Source organism: Bubalus kerabau, chromosome 13 (assembly GCF_029407905.1).
Source record: "Bubalus kerabau isolate K-KA32 ecotype Philippines breed swamp buffalo chromosome 13, PCC_UOA_SB_1v2, whole genome shotgun sequence".
Taxonomy (NCBI): Eukaryota; Metazoa; Chordata; class Mammalia; order Artiodactyla; family Bovidae; genus Bubalus; species Bubalus kerabau.
In genome coordinates this window covers 65,912,728-65,929,335 of record NC_073636.1, presented here as the reverse complement: position 1 = coordinate 65,929,335, position 16,608 = coordinate 65,912,728, and the positions used below count along the sequence as shown (strand labels likewise).

General features: G+C 50.0%; 1 protein-coding gene across 5 annotated transcripts in view; it reads right to left on the bottom strand.

Moving 5' to 3' along the window:
- Nucleotides 1-3,572: 3,572 nt before the first annotated feature.
- Nucleotides 3,573-16,608, bottom strand: part of EPB41L1 (erythrocyte membrane protein band 4.1 like 1) — a 135,589-nt gene continuing 122,553 nt past the window's right edge. For all 5 annotated transcript variants that reach the window (XM_055544937.1, XM_055544933.1, XM_055544934.1 and 2 more), the window contains exons 17-21: nucleotides 13,713-13,799; nucleotides 12,808-12,891; nucleotides 10,697-10,777; nucleotides 10,272-10,388; nucleotides 3,573-4,576 (exon numbers count right to left, since the gene is read on the bottom strand). In XM_055544937.1, the coding sequence (XP_055400912.1) occupies nucleotides 4,568-4,576; nucleotides 10,272-10,388; nucleotides 10,697-10,777; nucleotides 12,808-12,891; nucleotides 13,713-13,799 (378 nt within the window). In that variant the 3' untranslated portion in view covers nucleotides 3,573-4,567. The remainder of the gene's footprint in view (nucleotides 4,577-10,271; nucleotides 10,389-10,696; nucleotides 10,778-12,807; nucleotides 12,892-13,712; nucleotides 13,800-16,608) is intronic.

Sequence of the window (16,608 nt, the reverse complement as noted above, 5' to 3'; positions counted from 1 at the left end):
AGTTCAATCCCTGGTTGGGGAACTAAGATCCCACATACTGCCTAGTGTGGCCAAAAAAAACAAAACAAAGAAGAAAAGATGTGGTGTTTAGTGTTTCAAATTATAGGGAAATGATCAGGATTTAAGTTTTTACAAGTATTTAGAATGGCATGTACAAGGTGACTTCAATGCTGATAAGATACTTACACATGAGAAAAGACTGGAAGAAACTGGACCAAATAGTTTAGCCATGGTAGTTGCCTGTGAGATTTGGGGTAATAAAGAAAGCGTTTGGGGTGAGCTGTTTGGTAGAATTAAAGTGCTGGTATGTGTATCTCAGGTAGCCCACAGGACAGGTTTAAATTTTACATGGATAATGGTTTTCAAATTTTAGTATTTTTGCATTTATTTTTATAAAGACCTCCTTTCTTTAGCAAGTGACCCTAGTTTTTCATTTGTGGATGTAATAGTTTCCTTTATAAATAATTCTGTTTTTGTTGCTGTTGTTGAGTCACTTAGTCATGTCCGACTCTTTGTGACTCCATGGACTACAGCACGCCAGGCTCCCCTGTCCTTCGCTATCTTCCAGAGTTTGCTCAGAGAGTCAATGTAAAGAAAAATGATGTCAACGTTGGGACAGGTGGCATGTGCAGGGACATGGCAACATATGCGAAGGGGATGAGCAAAGGCTGACGTTGGGGCTTGCTGTGTGTGTTATCCATTCAACTCCCAAGGAGGGGCCTCCACACACCAAGCCCCTCTGTGTCCTGGGCCCACCTGCTTACTGTTCCTGCTGCCTAGAATGCACTCACTCAAGTTTTTCACCTTACTGGATCTTTCTCTTCACTCAGCTCAAAAAGATGTCCTCAGGGAGGCCATCGGGGGCCACCTTATTTAAAGTGGTCTCCTCCAGTGACCATCCCCTCCCCCAGCGCATTTCCTTCCTGGTGCTGATCACCCTGGCTGGAATCGTCTTTGAGCGCTCACCTGGTTCGTTGTCAGTTTCTCCACTAGCCTCTGAGCTCCTGGAGGGCAAGGGCTTTGTCTTATACATTATTCCCGTAAAGCCAAGACCTGTTCCACGCTGGGATCTGCAGATATTTGAATGAAGCTGTTGTAGGTTGAATGAAAATGTTCCAGTTGGGATCTCACCACCCCAGTTTTAGCCTGTCCCACAATGCCAACTTGTACTGGTAGCCAAGGTCAGAGAGAGATGCCAAGGCAGTTTGTGGTTCAGCATCAAACACATTTATTTCACTTTTATTGAGTATACAAGAACAGAGAGCACACGCATACAGCACGGAGCACTGAGGTGGGGGAGCGCGGGGACGAGAGAGGAGAGAGGGGTGTGAGCAAAAAGGACCAGGACAGCATCGCAGTTGGTTAGGAAGGTGCTTTTTGAAAAAAAAAAAAAAATTTTAGAGTGATGTTGCTCATGCAATTTCAGGCCAGTCTTGGAATGTGCTTACAGGATTCAAAAACTGAAACAGGTCTTGGCACTTCCTGTACCCTCAGATGGAAAAGATCCCAAGAAAGCAAAATAGGGGCAAACAAAGACTTACAGGCTGGCAGAGTGGACAAAGGCCATGGAGGGCATCTGCTTTTCCTGTTCCTTTTGCAAGTTAGGAAACTGAGGCCCCAAAGCGAGGATAAGATGAGCTCAGTGGCATGTGGTGAGTTAGAGGCTGAGCCAGGATGGCCACCCAGAACTCCTGACTGCCCTCCAGGACTTCTTCCACTATGCTATGTGGTCTCCTGGGTGGAGAGGTGGCACAGAAAGGATGTGAAATGGAAAATGGAAAAGTAGGTTGACGACAGATAAGACAAACATCTATATTCCCTATGAAGAGGAGGATGGGAAGGAAACAGCGCCCTAGATTTCAGCTTTGCAGCTCCCCTCCTCCCTGCTGGCAGATGCCTGCCTCTCTATGGAAGGTCAGAGCATCTGTGGACTGGAGAGCTCCATAAACCCTGGCTGGCCCACAAACCAAGCCTGGTCACTTCTTCCCTGTCCTGAAGCCACACACATAGGGTCTGTAGGCAGGTGCAGAACCCGCAACAAATATTCTCCCTCTGAGGTATGTCCAGTGCGCTCAGGACGCCTGGTTCCTGCAAAGACAAGGATGCCTGAGCCAGATTCCAGATGGCCCAGAGAGGGCAGAGCCACTCCAGCTCTTGGCCCAGAAGGAGTGGGGGCTCTCAAGCTGAGGAGGACGGGGAGGAGGTTCTGTGGCTTCTGTGTAAGAAGAACCTGGCACACTTCCACTCTCAGGGGGAGCTGGAGGGGGTGTGGCTGGCTGTGCCACCTGAGCCCCAGATGCAGGGCTCTCTCTGCCTCTCCTCATCACATGTTTACCTACAGAGGCAAACACCATTCTGCCTCAGGTCAGCACCAGTTAAGCAGCGAAGCATATGTGTCACCAGGGGAACGGATAAGCAAGCCTGGGCCCTTGGCAGGGCATCTGCAGATGTCTGATAATTGGAGAGAAGGCGGAAGTGCTCTCCGAGGGGCTGGAGATGTAAGGCTGGCTCAGGGAGCTTCCCAGGTCCCTTTGCTCCCCGCCCCCCCACCGCCATGCTTTCTCCTTGAGCCTAACAATAGTGCCTGGCACAAGTAAGTACTCAGTAAATATTTGTTGAATGAATTTATCAACTGCTTTAGAAGCAAGATGGGGGAAATGAAATGGGACTGAGAAATTAAAGGGCAAATGCCTTCAGAAGGGGCCTCATTGAGCTCAGGAAAGCAGCTTGTGTCTGGAAAGCCCACGTGTGCCACAGGGCAATGCCAAGCTTTTGATGGGACCTTCTCCAAGGGCTCCCATGGTCTCCAGGCCATTTCTGGGACTCTTAGGGCCCAGGATCAGAGAACAAATGTTGACTGAAGGGGAGGTCTCCAAAGCCAGGGTCTTATTCGCAGGTGGAGCCCCAGCAACACCTCCTGTCCACCTCAACTTGTTTCAGGAGCCTCTGGGAGTCCAGTTTTGACCTGTCAGGGCCTGCCCTGTGTTCAGTCTCTACCATGGCTGCTTTGACCCAGGAAGAAGAGAATGATTCAGACAGAATACAGGAGTGGTCAAAAGAAAGAACTGAGCTGGGGACATTCAGACAGCCAGGTGGAAGCCACCATCTTCCGCGACAGCTGGGGGCATCACCTCCCTTGGGGTAGGACTTAGCTGTCACACTGTGGTCAGGGAAAGGCAAGACATGTGGCACAACAAAGAGATGACTGAGAACTGAGGCGAGCCTTCCGGGGAGGTAGGGGGACTGAGCTAGGGGATCTGTGCTGCAGGTCCTGAGCACAGTCCAGGTCCCAGCTGCTACTGCCTGGGGGAGAAGGCATCTTGAACCACACCCGGGTCGCTTCCTTCTTGCCAAACCCCTGCCTCTCCATATGGGGACCCCACCCCTCCGCACCAATCAACCAAGTACAAACACCACACACTGTATTTCTACACTGAACTGTCAGCTCCTACTGTGAGCGACCCACAGCCCGAGTCCAGGTCTCCTTGGCTGGGTTGGTTCGGTGAGATCTAGGAACCTTGAGAATACATCAATCACAGTCAGATAATTATCATTTTAAAATGTCAGCTTCATACTTACCAGCACTGTTTATTTTAATATTTGTTTCCTGTTATATGTAATATACATAACTTAAAAGCACATCCATACAAATCTCCTACAAGCGGCACCTTCATAATGAGAACCCATAAACATAAATGTCTACTTCACCTCCTGTGGCTTGGTTTCACGTTTTTGCTTTTCTCTTTCTCATTTCCAGTGAGAGTCATCTGCAGCGGCCCTCGGCAGGACCAGGACACAGAGGGTGAGGGGTGTGGGGTGGGGGAGAGGGAGGAGGGAACCCAGACAGAAAATGACAACGAGACGTGTGAGAGTCGAGGCGGAAAGGAGGCGGAAGAAAGGCAGGTGGATTTTGCAGCCCAGTGTCAAGACCCAGAAAATATGAATCCAGTGTTCCTCCTCCTCCTTTCCGAATGGGGGATTTTTCTTTCTTGGAAAACAGTTGACGGGGGCGTGTCTTGCTGCTGCAGCTTCTCTAACTGGCTGCAAAAGTGTTTTCCTTTGCATTGGAGTGGGCAACGGACGCAGGAAAAGAAGAAATGGGATGCTTGTCCACTGAAGGGAACGTGTAGGCCCAGGAGGCATTGTACTTCTACAATCAGCGTGGTCTGGCTTGCCTTGGTTGTTCTGCAGGGCTTCAAAGTGGGGTGGGGAGGGGAACAAGGGATTACTGTTGTTATAATTTTTGTTTGTTTGGTTTCCTAGAAAATCCCACCAATTCTTCAATTTGTCTGCAAAGGAAATGTAGGCGTTCAGATGTTGGTTGTTGCTGTCGGCCGAATGCTCGGCCAGCCCCGGCAGCAGTGCGAGGACGTGGTGTTTCCTGTGTATATATATCTATATCTATATATATCTATATATATATGCTTTTCCTTTCCCAGTCTCTTTCAGGGACAGTACGTCACAGCTGGGACGTCGGTGTTGAGTTGGAGAATCCAGGATGAAGGCCCCTTCTTTATGGTTCTCTGGCTTGGGTTGGACCAGAAACGCCAGCATCTTTTCACAGAGGTCAGGATTCCTGAAGCCAGAGGTCGGGGGGCGGGGGGTGGAGAGGAGAAGGGAGATGCAAAGGAAGGAAGAGGACAAGGAGAGTTAGTAACTTTTGTCATCCATCTTTAAATACATGGCTGTTCTCACTCTCTTTACCGTGTGCCCTTGATTATGACTTAGGAAGACAGAGTGACTTATCCAAGCCCACACAGCTGGTAATAAAGTGGCCACTGACAACTGAAGCCACCTTGTTGTTCAGTCACTCAGTCGTCCTCTTTGCGATCCCATGGACTGCAGGACACCAGGCTTTCCTGTCCTTCACTCTCTCTCAAAGCCACCTGTCTGACTCCAAAGTCCATGCATGTTTGCTGGGCTGTTTCCACGCAGGTAGGATCTTTCACTTTGGCTTTCACTTTTCACTTTCACTTTGAACAATTTGAAAATTGTTCAAGTTACCTTGAAACTTTGTCCTTAGCTTTCCCCGAAAGCTAAGATCACACTTGTTTCATTTTGTCTTCCTATCTGCTCTCAGATCTAAAAAATATTTAGATGTGATGGCAGAGGTGGGTTTTTTTTTGTCTTTCCTTTCTGTTTGCCATGGCCTGCTGTGTCCTGGAGGTTAGTTAAACCCCAGAGTAGTGTTTAAGTAAAGAGACTGAAATCTGGATCCCAACTCAAGTTTGACTCCAAAACTTGAGTGGTTAAGGGGTCTGGGCTCTGAAATCAGACAATCTGAAGTCAAATCCCACTGCGTGGTCTACTAACTCTCCTTGGGCGAGTTTCCTAACCTCCTTAGACCTTAGCTGCTTCCTCCGTAAAATGGACAGAAGTTGTAAGAAAGATTCAAGACAAGGATCAGCGTTAAGTGCTGAGTAAATACTGGCTGTTCTTATCATTACTACTGCTGTTGTTAACTTAACCACACACTGTTCTGATCTCATTGAGGGCAAGGGCTGTCTCTTACTTACTGCTGTCTTTCCAGAGCCCAACACCATGCCTGACATATAGCAACTACCCAGAACTATTTAACAGGTGGCATATCATCCCTGTCCTTTACCACTTACATGGTCAAGTGCTAATGAAGTGGTAGATAACTGATCCTTCTTGGCTCACTTGATAGATGGGAAAACTGAGCCCAGAGGATGCAAAGATTTACCAAGTTGGTGGCAGAAACAAGACTAGAATTCAAGGCTCCTGCTTTGAAATAGGTCAATCCTGCCTCCCCCCCTACCTTCCCCATTTAATTAGAACTTTGAAAGCAAGAAAGCTCTGGGAAGCTGGGTGGGTGCCACCCTCTTTCTGGCAGTGTTTGGGATATAGATCCTGCCTGAAGGAGGTTGGCCAGTGGAGCAAAGATAGAGCCAAACCCACACAGCTGGTCTATGAGCTGCAGGGAGAGAAGACTGTGTAAGGCAGGTGATTTCCACACTCACAGCAAGAACTTCAAGAAGGAAGAACTTCATAAGGCAGTCTGCTGGAGCAGGGACAGAAGGAGGATTCAGGGAGAGGAGAGACAATGAAGACTGGCAAGATGGATGCCCACATAGAAACAGAAACTCGTGCAAGAGGCTGGTGACAGAAGTTTAAAGTCTGACTTGCTCAGGGCTCTCATCAACCACTCAATATGACAAAACTATAGGGACAAGGAAGCAAGTTCACATCGCCAAGCACCTTTGGTATGTGAGACAACACCCTCGTAAGTCACTGCTATGGACTCAATATGAACCACCAAAATTCACAGGTTGAGGCCCTAACCCTCAAGAGGATGGTATTCAGAAGCAGGGCCTTTAGGAGGTGCTTATAAACAGGATGCGTGCTTTTTTAAGAGACATGAGAAAGATGACTTCTCTGCTTTCCACTGCATGAGGACACAGAGAAGATGGCTGTCTACAAACCAGAAGAGGGCCTTCACCAGGAACCAGATTGGCTGGCCCCTTGACCTTGGACTTCCCAGCCCCCAGAACTGTGAGAAATTAAGTGTGTATTGCTTAAGCCATCCAGTTTTCTGTTCTGTTACAGCAGCCCATGCAGTCTCTAACACTCATAAATGTGGTTTATTACAGCAGCTCCAATGTATAGGTTAACTCCATTTTGTAGGTGAGGAAACTGAGGCCCGGGTGGTTCCTCTGGACACACTTTCTGGGTCCAAAGCTGGGTGTGTTCTTTCTACTCTATTCTGCTACTTTCTGAGAAGTTTTTCTTACAGTGCTGGCTTCACTTTAAGTTTTCTCATCAATTAATGGAGTACCTGCCTTAGAGGATTTCCCTGATGGTCCAGTGGTTAAAAATTTGCCTTCCAATGCAGAGGATGCAGGTTCAATTCCTGGTCGGGGAGCTAAGATCCCCCACGATGCAGGGAAACTAAGCTGGTGTGCCACAATTACTAAGCCAGCATGCCTCAACTAGAGAGAAGCTGAATGTCACAACTAAGACCCAACACAGCCAAAAATAAATAATTAAAAAAAAAAAGAGTTTCCCAATTCAGAGAAGACTTCCCCTCCAGAATTAGTGAGTCTGACTATATGAAGAGTCAGAAGTGGTTTCTACTTGGCGACAATTAATGGGAAGGAAGGTGGGCAGAAAAGGCAAGGGAGAAACTTCTGTCTCTCCAGGGCAACATAACAAGGTGAGCTTTACAGAAGAATCCAAAAGAGAGAGATAGAGAGAGAGGGTGTGTGGTGACATGTGGGACAATGGCAGCCAAGGAAGAAGTAAAGGGTGGGGGGAGGAGGAGGGAATGAGATGGCAAAGGGAGCATTGAGGTGGGCAGACGTGAAGACCGCATGGGGTAGGTAGGACGACGCTTGGATGAGAGTCGAGAGCGCCGAATAGCCAGGGAACACAGGAAGGCAGGAGCCTGGGGGGACTGACTGGGACGCTTCTGGGAAAGACGAGGAGGAGTGAGACAGGGCATGGAGGAGGTACAAGAACCTAGGGAAGCAAATAAGTAGCGAGAGGATCATATATAACTACAAGAGGGCTTGTCCTGTCTCTTCATTTTGCAAATGAGCACACCGAGACCCCGATGGTCATGAAGCTAAGTCAGTAGGATGGATGGAATGGAGTCAGGTCCAGATTCCCAGCACAGAATTCTTGGCATCAGTGGCTCCTACACTTGGTTGCACACGGATTTCCTAAGGACCAAGGTATAAATAAAGATTCCCAGGGGGTTTCCCTATTGGTCCAGTGGTTAAGACTCTGAGCTTGCAAAGCAAACAAGCAGCACGTGTTCAATCCCTGGTCAGGGAAGTTACGCATACTGTGCAGCCAAATAAATAAAATAAAACTGAAAAAAAAAAAAGATTTCCGGGTCCTAACCCAGCACTTCTCAGTCAGACTCTATGACAATTGTTCTCTAGTGTCTGTGTTTCCAGGATAATGCAGCCAGCTCAGCACCAGCTTGGCAAGTGACCTACACTCTACCCCTCTGAGACCTGGGAAACAAAAAGCAACAATAACTAAGCAACTGAGGGGACAAGAGTGACAATTTACATGAAAGTCTGAGGAAGGCAGGCTCTGCCTGTGATCAGCCTACATGACTTCTAGACCAGCCCTATCTGGGTCTTCCCTGGTGGTCCAATGGCTAAGACTCTGCACTCCCAATGCAGAGGGCCTGGGTTCATTCCCTGGTCAGGGAACTAGATCCCACATGCTGCAAATAAGAGCTCCCATGGCACAACGAGCCCGGCATGAATAAATAAATTAAGCACACAAATAGACCAGCACTGCCCAACAGAAATATTAGCCACAGATGGAACTGAAAATTTTTCAGATAATAGATTTTCTAGACAATATTTTCTAAATGTCCTAGAAATTTACAGCTTTCTAAAATTTCCAGCTATATTAGTAAAATTCTAATGTTTGAATTTACATCAAAAAGAGTAAAAAGAATCAAGTGAAATTAATTTTAATAATGTATTTCACTTAGCCCAATACATCCAAACATTATCACTTAACACGTAATCAATATTAAAATTATTGAACTATTTTATACTCTTTTTCTCCATACATAATCTTCAAAATCCAGCACACGTTTTACCCTTAAGGTACATCTCATTTCAGATTAGCCAGTTTCAAGTGTTCAACAGCCACATGTAGCTAGTGGCTCCCACACTGCACAGCACAGAAAATTATTTCCATCACTGTAGAAAGTTCTGTCGGACAGCACTGGTCTAGATCGGGGTTGGCAACGCTTCAGAGTGGCAAGAAAATACTTCCGCACCTTTTCTTGTGACATGAAGGGGGTGGTAATCAAAAGGGTGTAAAAGAAACATTCTTGTGTCTTTCTAGAAAACACTGGTTTTCTTCATCAGGGAAGAGGACAAAAGGAGACCCGCGGCTTGTGGGGGCCTTTGAAATGGATTTATTTTTCAGTGAGGTATAATGTGCAAAGTCAGTCAAGTACACAAATCTAAGTGTGGAGCTTAACACCTTTTTATATGTGTACACATCCACACAGCCCTCCCAGTTCCAGATACTGACACTTCCTGCACCCTCGAAGGTCCCCTTATGGCTCTTCCCTGTCAATGCCACTTCTCGGCAGGAACTGATATTCAGACTTTGAGCATGTTTAGTATGGCCTGTTTTTGAACTTCCTATGAATGGACCCATTTGTAAGTGTCTAACTTATTTCACTCAACTCAGTTATTATAGATCTGATAAAATTCAGTAAATTTCTAGAGGGGCCTCACCAGCTTCCCCCAAGTTCAGGGGGGAGACCTGTCTGCTCCAGCACCATTTCCCTCCTGTTATTCACCAAGGCACTGACGGCCCAAGAGGAAAGAGTAAGGATTGAGGTCCCCTCAGATTCTGGCCCCAGGTGGCCTCAGAAGGGTTTCCAATCTACTAAGACAGATGGGATGAAGGACTCTGGTCCTCATACTCCTGCTTGGCATCAACTATACTTCAATTAAAAAAATAAAAGTAGGATTTCCCTGGTGGCACGGTGGATAAGATTCCGCCAGCCAGCGCAGGGGACACAGGTTCAATCCCTGGTCCAGGAAGATCCCACATGCCACGGAGCAACTAAGCCCGTGCACCACAGCTGCTGAAGCCTGTGTGTCTAGAGCCCGTGCTCCGCAGCAAGAGAAGCCCAAGCACTGCAATGAACAGTAGCCGTCACTCTCCACAACTAGAGAAAGCCCATGCAAAGCAATGAAGACCCAGAGAAGCCTAAATAAATACAATTTTTTTAAAGATAAAAAATTTTATCTTTTTTCAACTATAAAAGATAAAACTACAATTTTATCTTTTTTCAACATTCAACTATACTTCAATTTGTAAAACTTTCCTTCTTGGCGACATCTAGTGGCTGGTGATGGAGACAGAGACTTGGGGACAGGAATATGACGTGGGCTGGGTAGGACTTTTTCTGACTTCCAGCTTATAGGCAATGGGCCAGTGAGGTTTTGCTTATCTCTGTCTATCCCACCTTGGTATCCACCCATCCAATCCTCTCTCCCCTTTTCTCACCACTTCTGGATTTACTTTTCTGGGTCTGGAGCCTAAAACCCCAAAGAAACCAGTCTTCCTTCCCCTCTGTCCTCATATCAAATCTAGGGGAGCTATTTCTTCCCTTTGAACCCCAAATCAGGAAGCCTGGGGGGTGGTGATCAAAGCTGTGCTGGGGACCCAGCCTCTGGGTGGGTCCTCACATGGAAACGCCTCTTGGAGGACCCTGTTCTCTTCTCTGTCTCACAGCTACTGAGCCCCATGAGCCTCACCTGTGGCTTCTTGTCCCTCTCCTCTGGGGATGGGTCTGTTTCTCTGTAGACGACGGCTTTGGTTACCAGCATGTCGGGATGCTGCAGTTTGGCCTCCTTGATGGCCAAAGCCAGGGCCTGGAGGAAAAGAAGAGCAGAGTGAGGAGCCAGAGCGCACTGAATACGGGTGAGGCCGCAGAGACCAGCAAGCCCCTCCAGTGCACAGGGACGCTCCCACAAGTTCACGGCAGAGGGTGGAGCTCAGGTCTTCTGGCTCCTTCTGCCTCCCATTCAGTGCCCCTTCCTTGGGGGCTTCTCCTCTGGACAGGGTCAGCAGGAAGTGGACATCTTCTCTGCTCACACACACAGCCGTCCACAGGTAACCCAATGCGGGAGGGCCGGTGGCCTGGGCAGTGCCACTGGGACCCAAGCTCCCATCCGCATACCTGGTCTTGATCGACATCTTCGTCCCCGGTGATGATGATCCGCTTCTCAATTCTCGTCTCAGAAAACCCTCCTTTCACAGTCTGCAGAGGGAGAGGGAGGCGGGTTCAGCCTTAGGTCTGGCTGGGGCAGCAGCCTCGACAGGGGACAGAGTCAAAGCACCCCTCTAGGGCAAGGCTGGAATCAGCAGTCGCCTTCTCTCCTGGCTCCCTTGGTTTTTCCCTTTACTAGTTTTGGGACTTCAGACTGAACACCCTGCCTGGCTGCCACTGCTCCCCCAGCTACCAAGCTGCCCTCTCTAGCTCTTCCAAGCTGGGCTTGAATGCTGTGGCCCTCACCCTGGTGAGCTGCCCTTCCACCTTCCTGCCTCGGTACCTCCCGAGCAGCAAGTTCATATCTCTCATGGTTCTGGGCCTCTCTGTCTTGTGCTGACCTTGTGTGTGTGACCTGGCCTTGCTCACTAGGCTGGGGCTCTTGACGGCAGGGGCCGTTATTTTTGTTTACCTCTGCATCCCCTCCTCCCCCATTACCCTGCCCCACCTGGCCAGGATAGGTACTAAAATGCGGATTTGTTGAATGAAACACATGAATGAAATGTGAATGGTGACAAGGTTCTCCTTTAAATGACTTCCAACAACACTAGAAGAGAAAATTGCATGAATGATGCTTATACATAAGCTTATAGCTGCCACTGTTTTCTGAAGGGGTGGGGCCTGGGAGCAAGCTTAGAAGATGGGGGAGGACTTAACTGCTTAATATATTAAAGGTAGGTGGTGGCGGAGGGAATGCCCAGCTGGAGTCAGGAGTGAACAGAGAAGACGGCTCCCAGGGCAGAGTGGACAGCTCCCAGGTGGCAGGGCCAGGAGAGACTTTTGAGCTGTATGCTGCGGGGTGTGTGATGGAACCCCTTCCCATAAACCTTTCAGTCAAGTCATCCTTGCTCACTGATGCTTTTGGTAGGAATGGGCTCTTTCTGGGGACCACACTGTGTGTGGCGGGGGGCAGGGCTGGGGTGGTCTTGCTTATTAAGGGCTAGTGCTGTCTACCAGAGTCCTCCTTCGATGCTTGAACGGAACCTCCCACTCAGCCTGGCTCCCTGGCCTCTCTCCTTCAGGACTGCATCTCTGCCTTGGGCTCCCTCCTGTTCTTCCTCCTGGCCACTCAGGCATGGACACAGTGGTGAGCGGGTCCTCAGCACGCGGGCCCCATCCTGTAAGTCACTGCTGACCCACCGGGAAGGTCTTCCTCCTCTGGCCCCACCCCTTCCCCTCCTCTGGCCCCGCCCCTTTCTCCTGGAACCCTGCTCCGCCCCCTCCACGCCTAGTCTCTTCCACAACTCTCTTCTTTATCCCATCTAGCTGCACATCCTGGTGGACCTCATCTCCTCTCCTTAAACCCCTTTTCTCTGGGTTCCTTCCCACTTTAAAAACCTTGATGGCTTTCCATGGCTCTCAGACTCAGACCCTCTGTTGTCACCCTTGTCCTGGGATTTCTCTTTCATGTCTCTGTTCTGCTTCCCCCTCCCTCAGTTCAACCTAATTTCTCACAGTTCCGCCCCTACATGCTTCTTCCTGGCAGAGACGGCTTATCTTGTTTCTCCGTGTGCACTGCTTGCAGCCCCTCCAGCAGTCCCTAGCACAAAGGTAGCGTAAGGCTGACAAACTAACATTTGCTCAGAGAATGAATAAGCGAACACACGGTTTCTGCTCCCATCTTCCACGTGGCTTAGAACGTCTGCCTCCTCCCTCAAGAGTCCTCCCTGGCTTTCCAAGACCCTGCGCAAACCCCACCTTTTCCAGAAGCCCCTTCCTCATTCTTGGAGCCTTCCTTAAATTGCTCCCTGCTAAATCCCTCTGGCACTTAAGCTCCATGAGGCACAAACACTAGGGTTCACAATGTCTTCCAAGGAGACAGTCCCATCCCCCCAGCCTGGCCGTCAACAATGAAGGGCAAGTTGGTGCCTATGATGCTTAGCACAGAACAAAGTGCACAGCACTCCAGAAACTGGGAACACTGCAGTCTTCTCTATCCACGTCACAGGGCAGAGCTGTGGCGAGCTTCCGAGCCCCGCGGCCAGGCTGGGGGCACACGGGGTCCTGCTGCTGCTACTCACTTTGGTAACATGGGTGGTGGTGGAGGTGGAGAGGGTTTCCGCGGTGGCGCCGTAGGTGCTGGTGAGGACATCTTTCCCGATGATCTGCAGAATATAACCACCACGACCCCACCCCAGGGGTCAGGTGAGGGCGCTGGGGTCTGCAGGATGGGGTGGGGGCGGGGCCAACCAAGGGAGAAGTGGGGAAGGGGGTGGTTCCATGAAGGTGAAGTCTGGAAGCCAAGATGCTTTGAGTCACCAAGTCTAAGAACTCAGGAATACTGGAGTCTTCAGAATGCTAGACCCATGAAATTCTCAAACCCTGGAATCTAAGATTCCTAGAACCTGAGATTCCTAAGGTCTTGAATCCTAACAAGACCCTAGAATTTAAGAATCCTGGCCTTTGAGAAGGATGAACAGAGGGATCCCAGGGCAGAAACAGAGCACTCCTCATCCCCCATGCTGTCAGGGTGGGGAAGACGCTCTTTCTGGGACTAGATGATGAAAACGACAGATCTGGAGAACAGAGGCACTGCCAGAGACCTCTCAGTGACAGACTCAGGCTGCTGAGGGTGGAGCAGGTCCAGAGTCCAAGCCTCTGGACTCCTAGTCCATTACTCCTCCTGGTCAGTAAGGAGAGCAGATGCCAAAGAGCTGTGACATTACGGGCATCACCAAGGGGAGGGACCAGTTCATCCCACTCTGCCACTGCCCTACTTGTACGTAGCGGGTGGTGGGGAGGGCAATGGACGAGACCCTGACCAGGGAGCCCTGTGGGCATCCGAATGTGATGCCGTTTCCTAGTGCTGTCCTTAAAGGGGTGGCCTCCCAGGCTCCACGCCGCACTTGCCTTGGGCCACCTGTGGACCCACGTCCACAATGCTCTGTGTGGAGTCCCCTAGCCTGAGCTGGCCCTGCCCACTTACCGGAGAAAGAGAACGGATTTCCGTGGCCACCGTCTGTGGGCCTGGGATCATGGCAGCTGCCCCCTTCCCGGACTTGAGACTGTTCTCCTGGGGAAACAATAGTGCTCAGATGGCCAGGTCTCAGGTGGGCGGGCCCCCAGGAGGGCCGGAGCACGTGACCATGGAGCTCTCCCAGCCACAAGGTTGAATAGTGACGTTAGAGGCAGAGAGCTGAAGGCATCATTCAGTTCAGTCTGCTCCTGTTCATCCCTTGCTCGCTCACTCAACACACACGCTTACACACTTACACACCCACACATTCAACAAATATTTACCGAATGCCTGGCGTTAGGGACACTGTGGTGAACAAGACTCAAGACTCAATGTTCTCCCTGTAAGTACTAACAAAGGAGTCGAGACATCCAGGCCCTGCCATGTTCCAGCCACGTGACCTGGGGCAGACCCACCTCCACTCTCCAAGCCTCCTCGATTCACCTACATAAAAGGACCCTGCAGTATACAGGTTCACCAGTGGCAACAAACATCCCACTCCAGTGGGAGATGTTGATAATGAGGTGCAGGTGGGGGGTTGTGTATGTGCTGGGGGGCAAAGGGTCTAGGAGAAATCTCTGGACCTTCCTCTCAAGTTTGCTGTGAACTTAAAATTGTTCTAAAAGAATAAAGTCTTAAAAGAAAATTTTTTAAAGGGAGACCCCTGTCCCACTTGCACAGGGACATTATGAAACTGACAGAAGATGAAAAGGGTTTTGCAAACAGCAATCTGTCAGGTAAATACAGGAGTACAGGCTGATACTAACAACATGATGACTACTGCTTTCTGAGTGCTCACGAGTTGCTAGGTATTGTGCTAAGGATGCATGGTTTCATTTAAGCCTCTGAATCACCTAGGAAATTGTTTTAATATTCCTGTTTTACAGGCGAGAAACTGGAAGGTCAGGGAATGTTAAGTGGCTTGTTCAAGCCCCCGTGCAAGTGAGTGACAGAGCCTGGATTTAGATCCAAGTTGGTCAGATTCCAGATTCAACACACTCCTTCTGCCATGCCCCTCTGCCCTTGAACCAGCTCTCCTGGTCCAGCCTTGGGATCTAACTCCTAGATATTCCTGGAATTGGACCCAGGCTTACTGACCCACACTTACTCCAGTGTTCTTGCCTGGGAAATGCCATGGACAGAGGAGCCTGGTGGGCTACAGTCCATGGGGTCATAGAGCAGTCAGACACAGCTTAACGACTAAACAACGACAATGACTGGTGGGAGCCTCCATCTCCCACTTCCTGCACCACCGGGGGTTTAGCCTTGTCCATCCAGGGGCCCAGAGCTGTGTCCACTCTGCAGCTCCCCAGTGGGCTGAGCCTCAGGTCTGGGCTGTGCATGACTGATTCTAGATCTGGACCTCTGTCTGCCTGGGGACGGGTGAGGACAGAAGCCCTCTGCCTTCACCCCACCCTCCCCTGATCTAGCCGCAGCTGTGGGTAACCTGGTTACCTGGTATTCTAATCACAAGCCGCTTTCTCAGAGAGCATCCCAGAATGTGGCTCAGCAGCAGGACTGAAAAGGGCAGCCTTCTGGCTTCAGGCTTCCTTTCTCCCTGCCAGGGAGACAGCCACTAGCCCCTCTGAATCCTCCCATCCCTCCAGGCCTTCAAACTTCTACTTCCTCTATGGACCCCTGTTTTCTAGCCAAGCCTCACCTCCACCTTCACACTGCTGGGCACACAGGTTGTTCCAAGCAAGGTGCCAGCTACACCACTTTCCTTTCCCAGATCTGCAGCTCACCAGTCACCTCTCCTGCCTCAAGGAGGAGCACCCCTTCTCCCTGGCTGGGGCTACACCCCCATTTCCACACCAGGTCCTTCCTCCCCAGACTCGGGCCTCTTCTCCATCCCACCCCACTCCCCCCACTACTCTCTCTGAGACGCCTCGGCCACTCAAGCCTTCTACGGCCTCGTCAAAGCCACAGTCCCCTCTCCCTTTATCTGCAGCTCAGATCTTTCTTGAACCTGACACCTTTAAAACCAACTATCTCTGCGACATTTTCCCCTGGAAATGTTCCACAGGCACCTCAGGCTCAATCAGACCCCAAATGGAATTCACTGCTTCCCTTACCCCCAACACATACCTTCTGCTGAGGAGCACCCTCTGCTGTGCTCCTCGTTGGTGTAAGTGCTTCTCAGACCTGAAGGACTTGTGAAAAAATAGACAACCCCCATACCCAGGCCCCAACCTGTAGTTTTCGAGTTGTCTGGGGTGGGGCCTGAGAATTTCCTTTCTAGCAGATTTCCAGGGTGACTGAGCAGCCTCACTGGTCCATCTTTCCTCCCATCATCTGAACATCCAATCAGTGACTAAATCCTGAACTTTCCTGCCTCCAGATAGCGTTAACCCCATCCCCCTGGTCAGCCTCCACCACCTCTCACTCTGGCCCTGCCCCAGCCCCTAAACTAGTTCTTTGCCTGCTCTTTCCCTCTCTCCCAGCGGAATGTGGGCTCAGCGCTGCTGTCTCCCTCCGCGCTTGATTCGTAGTGCCTGGCTTCACACTACCTCACACACCGTGGGTGTTCAGTAAATATTTGCTGCAGGAAGGAAGGAGGGAGGGAGGGGAGGAGGGAGGAAGGATTCGAGGGAAGAAGGGGAAAAAAAGAGATGCGAGCTCCCAAGGGAAGGAAATTTGTTCCAAGCATGTTCCACACAGGTTGCTAGAGTTATCTTTCTAAAACACAGAAACACATATTTGATGACACCATGCCCCTACTTAAAAAACTGAAGGGCTTCCCTGGTGGTCCCAGTGGCTGGGAAACTGCGCTCCCAATGCAGGGAGCCTGGATTCGATCCCCGGTCAGGGAACCGAATCCCACATGCTGCAACTAAGACCCGGCACAGCCAAATAAATAAATAAA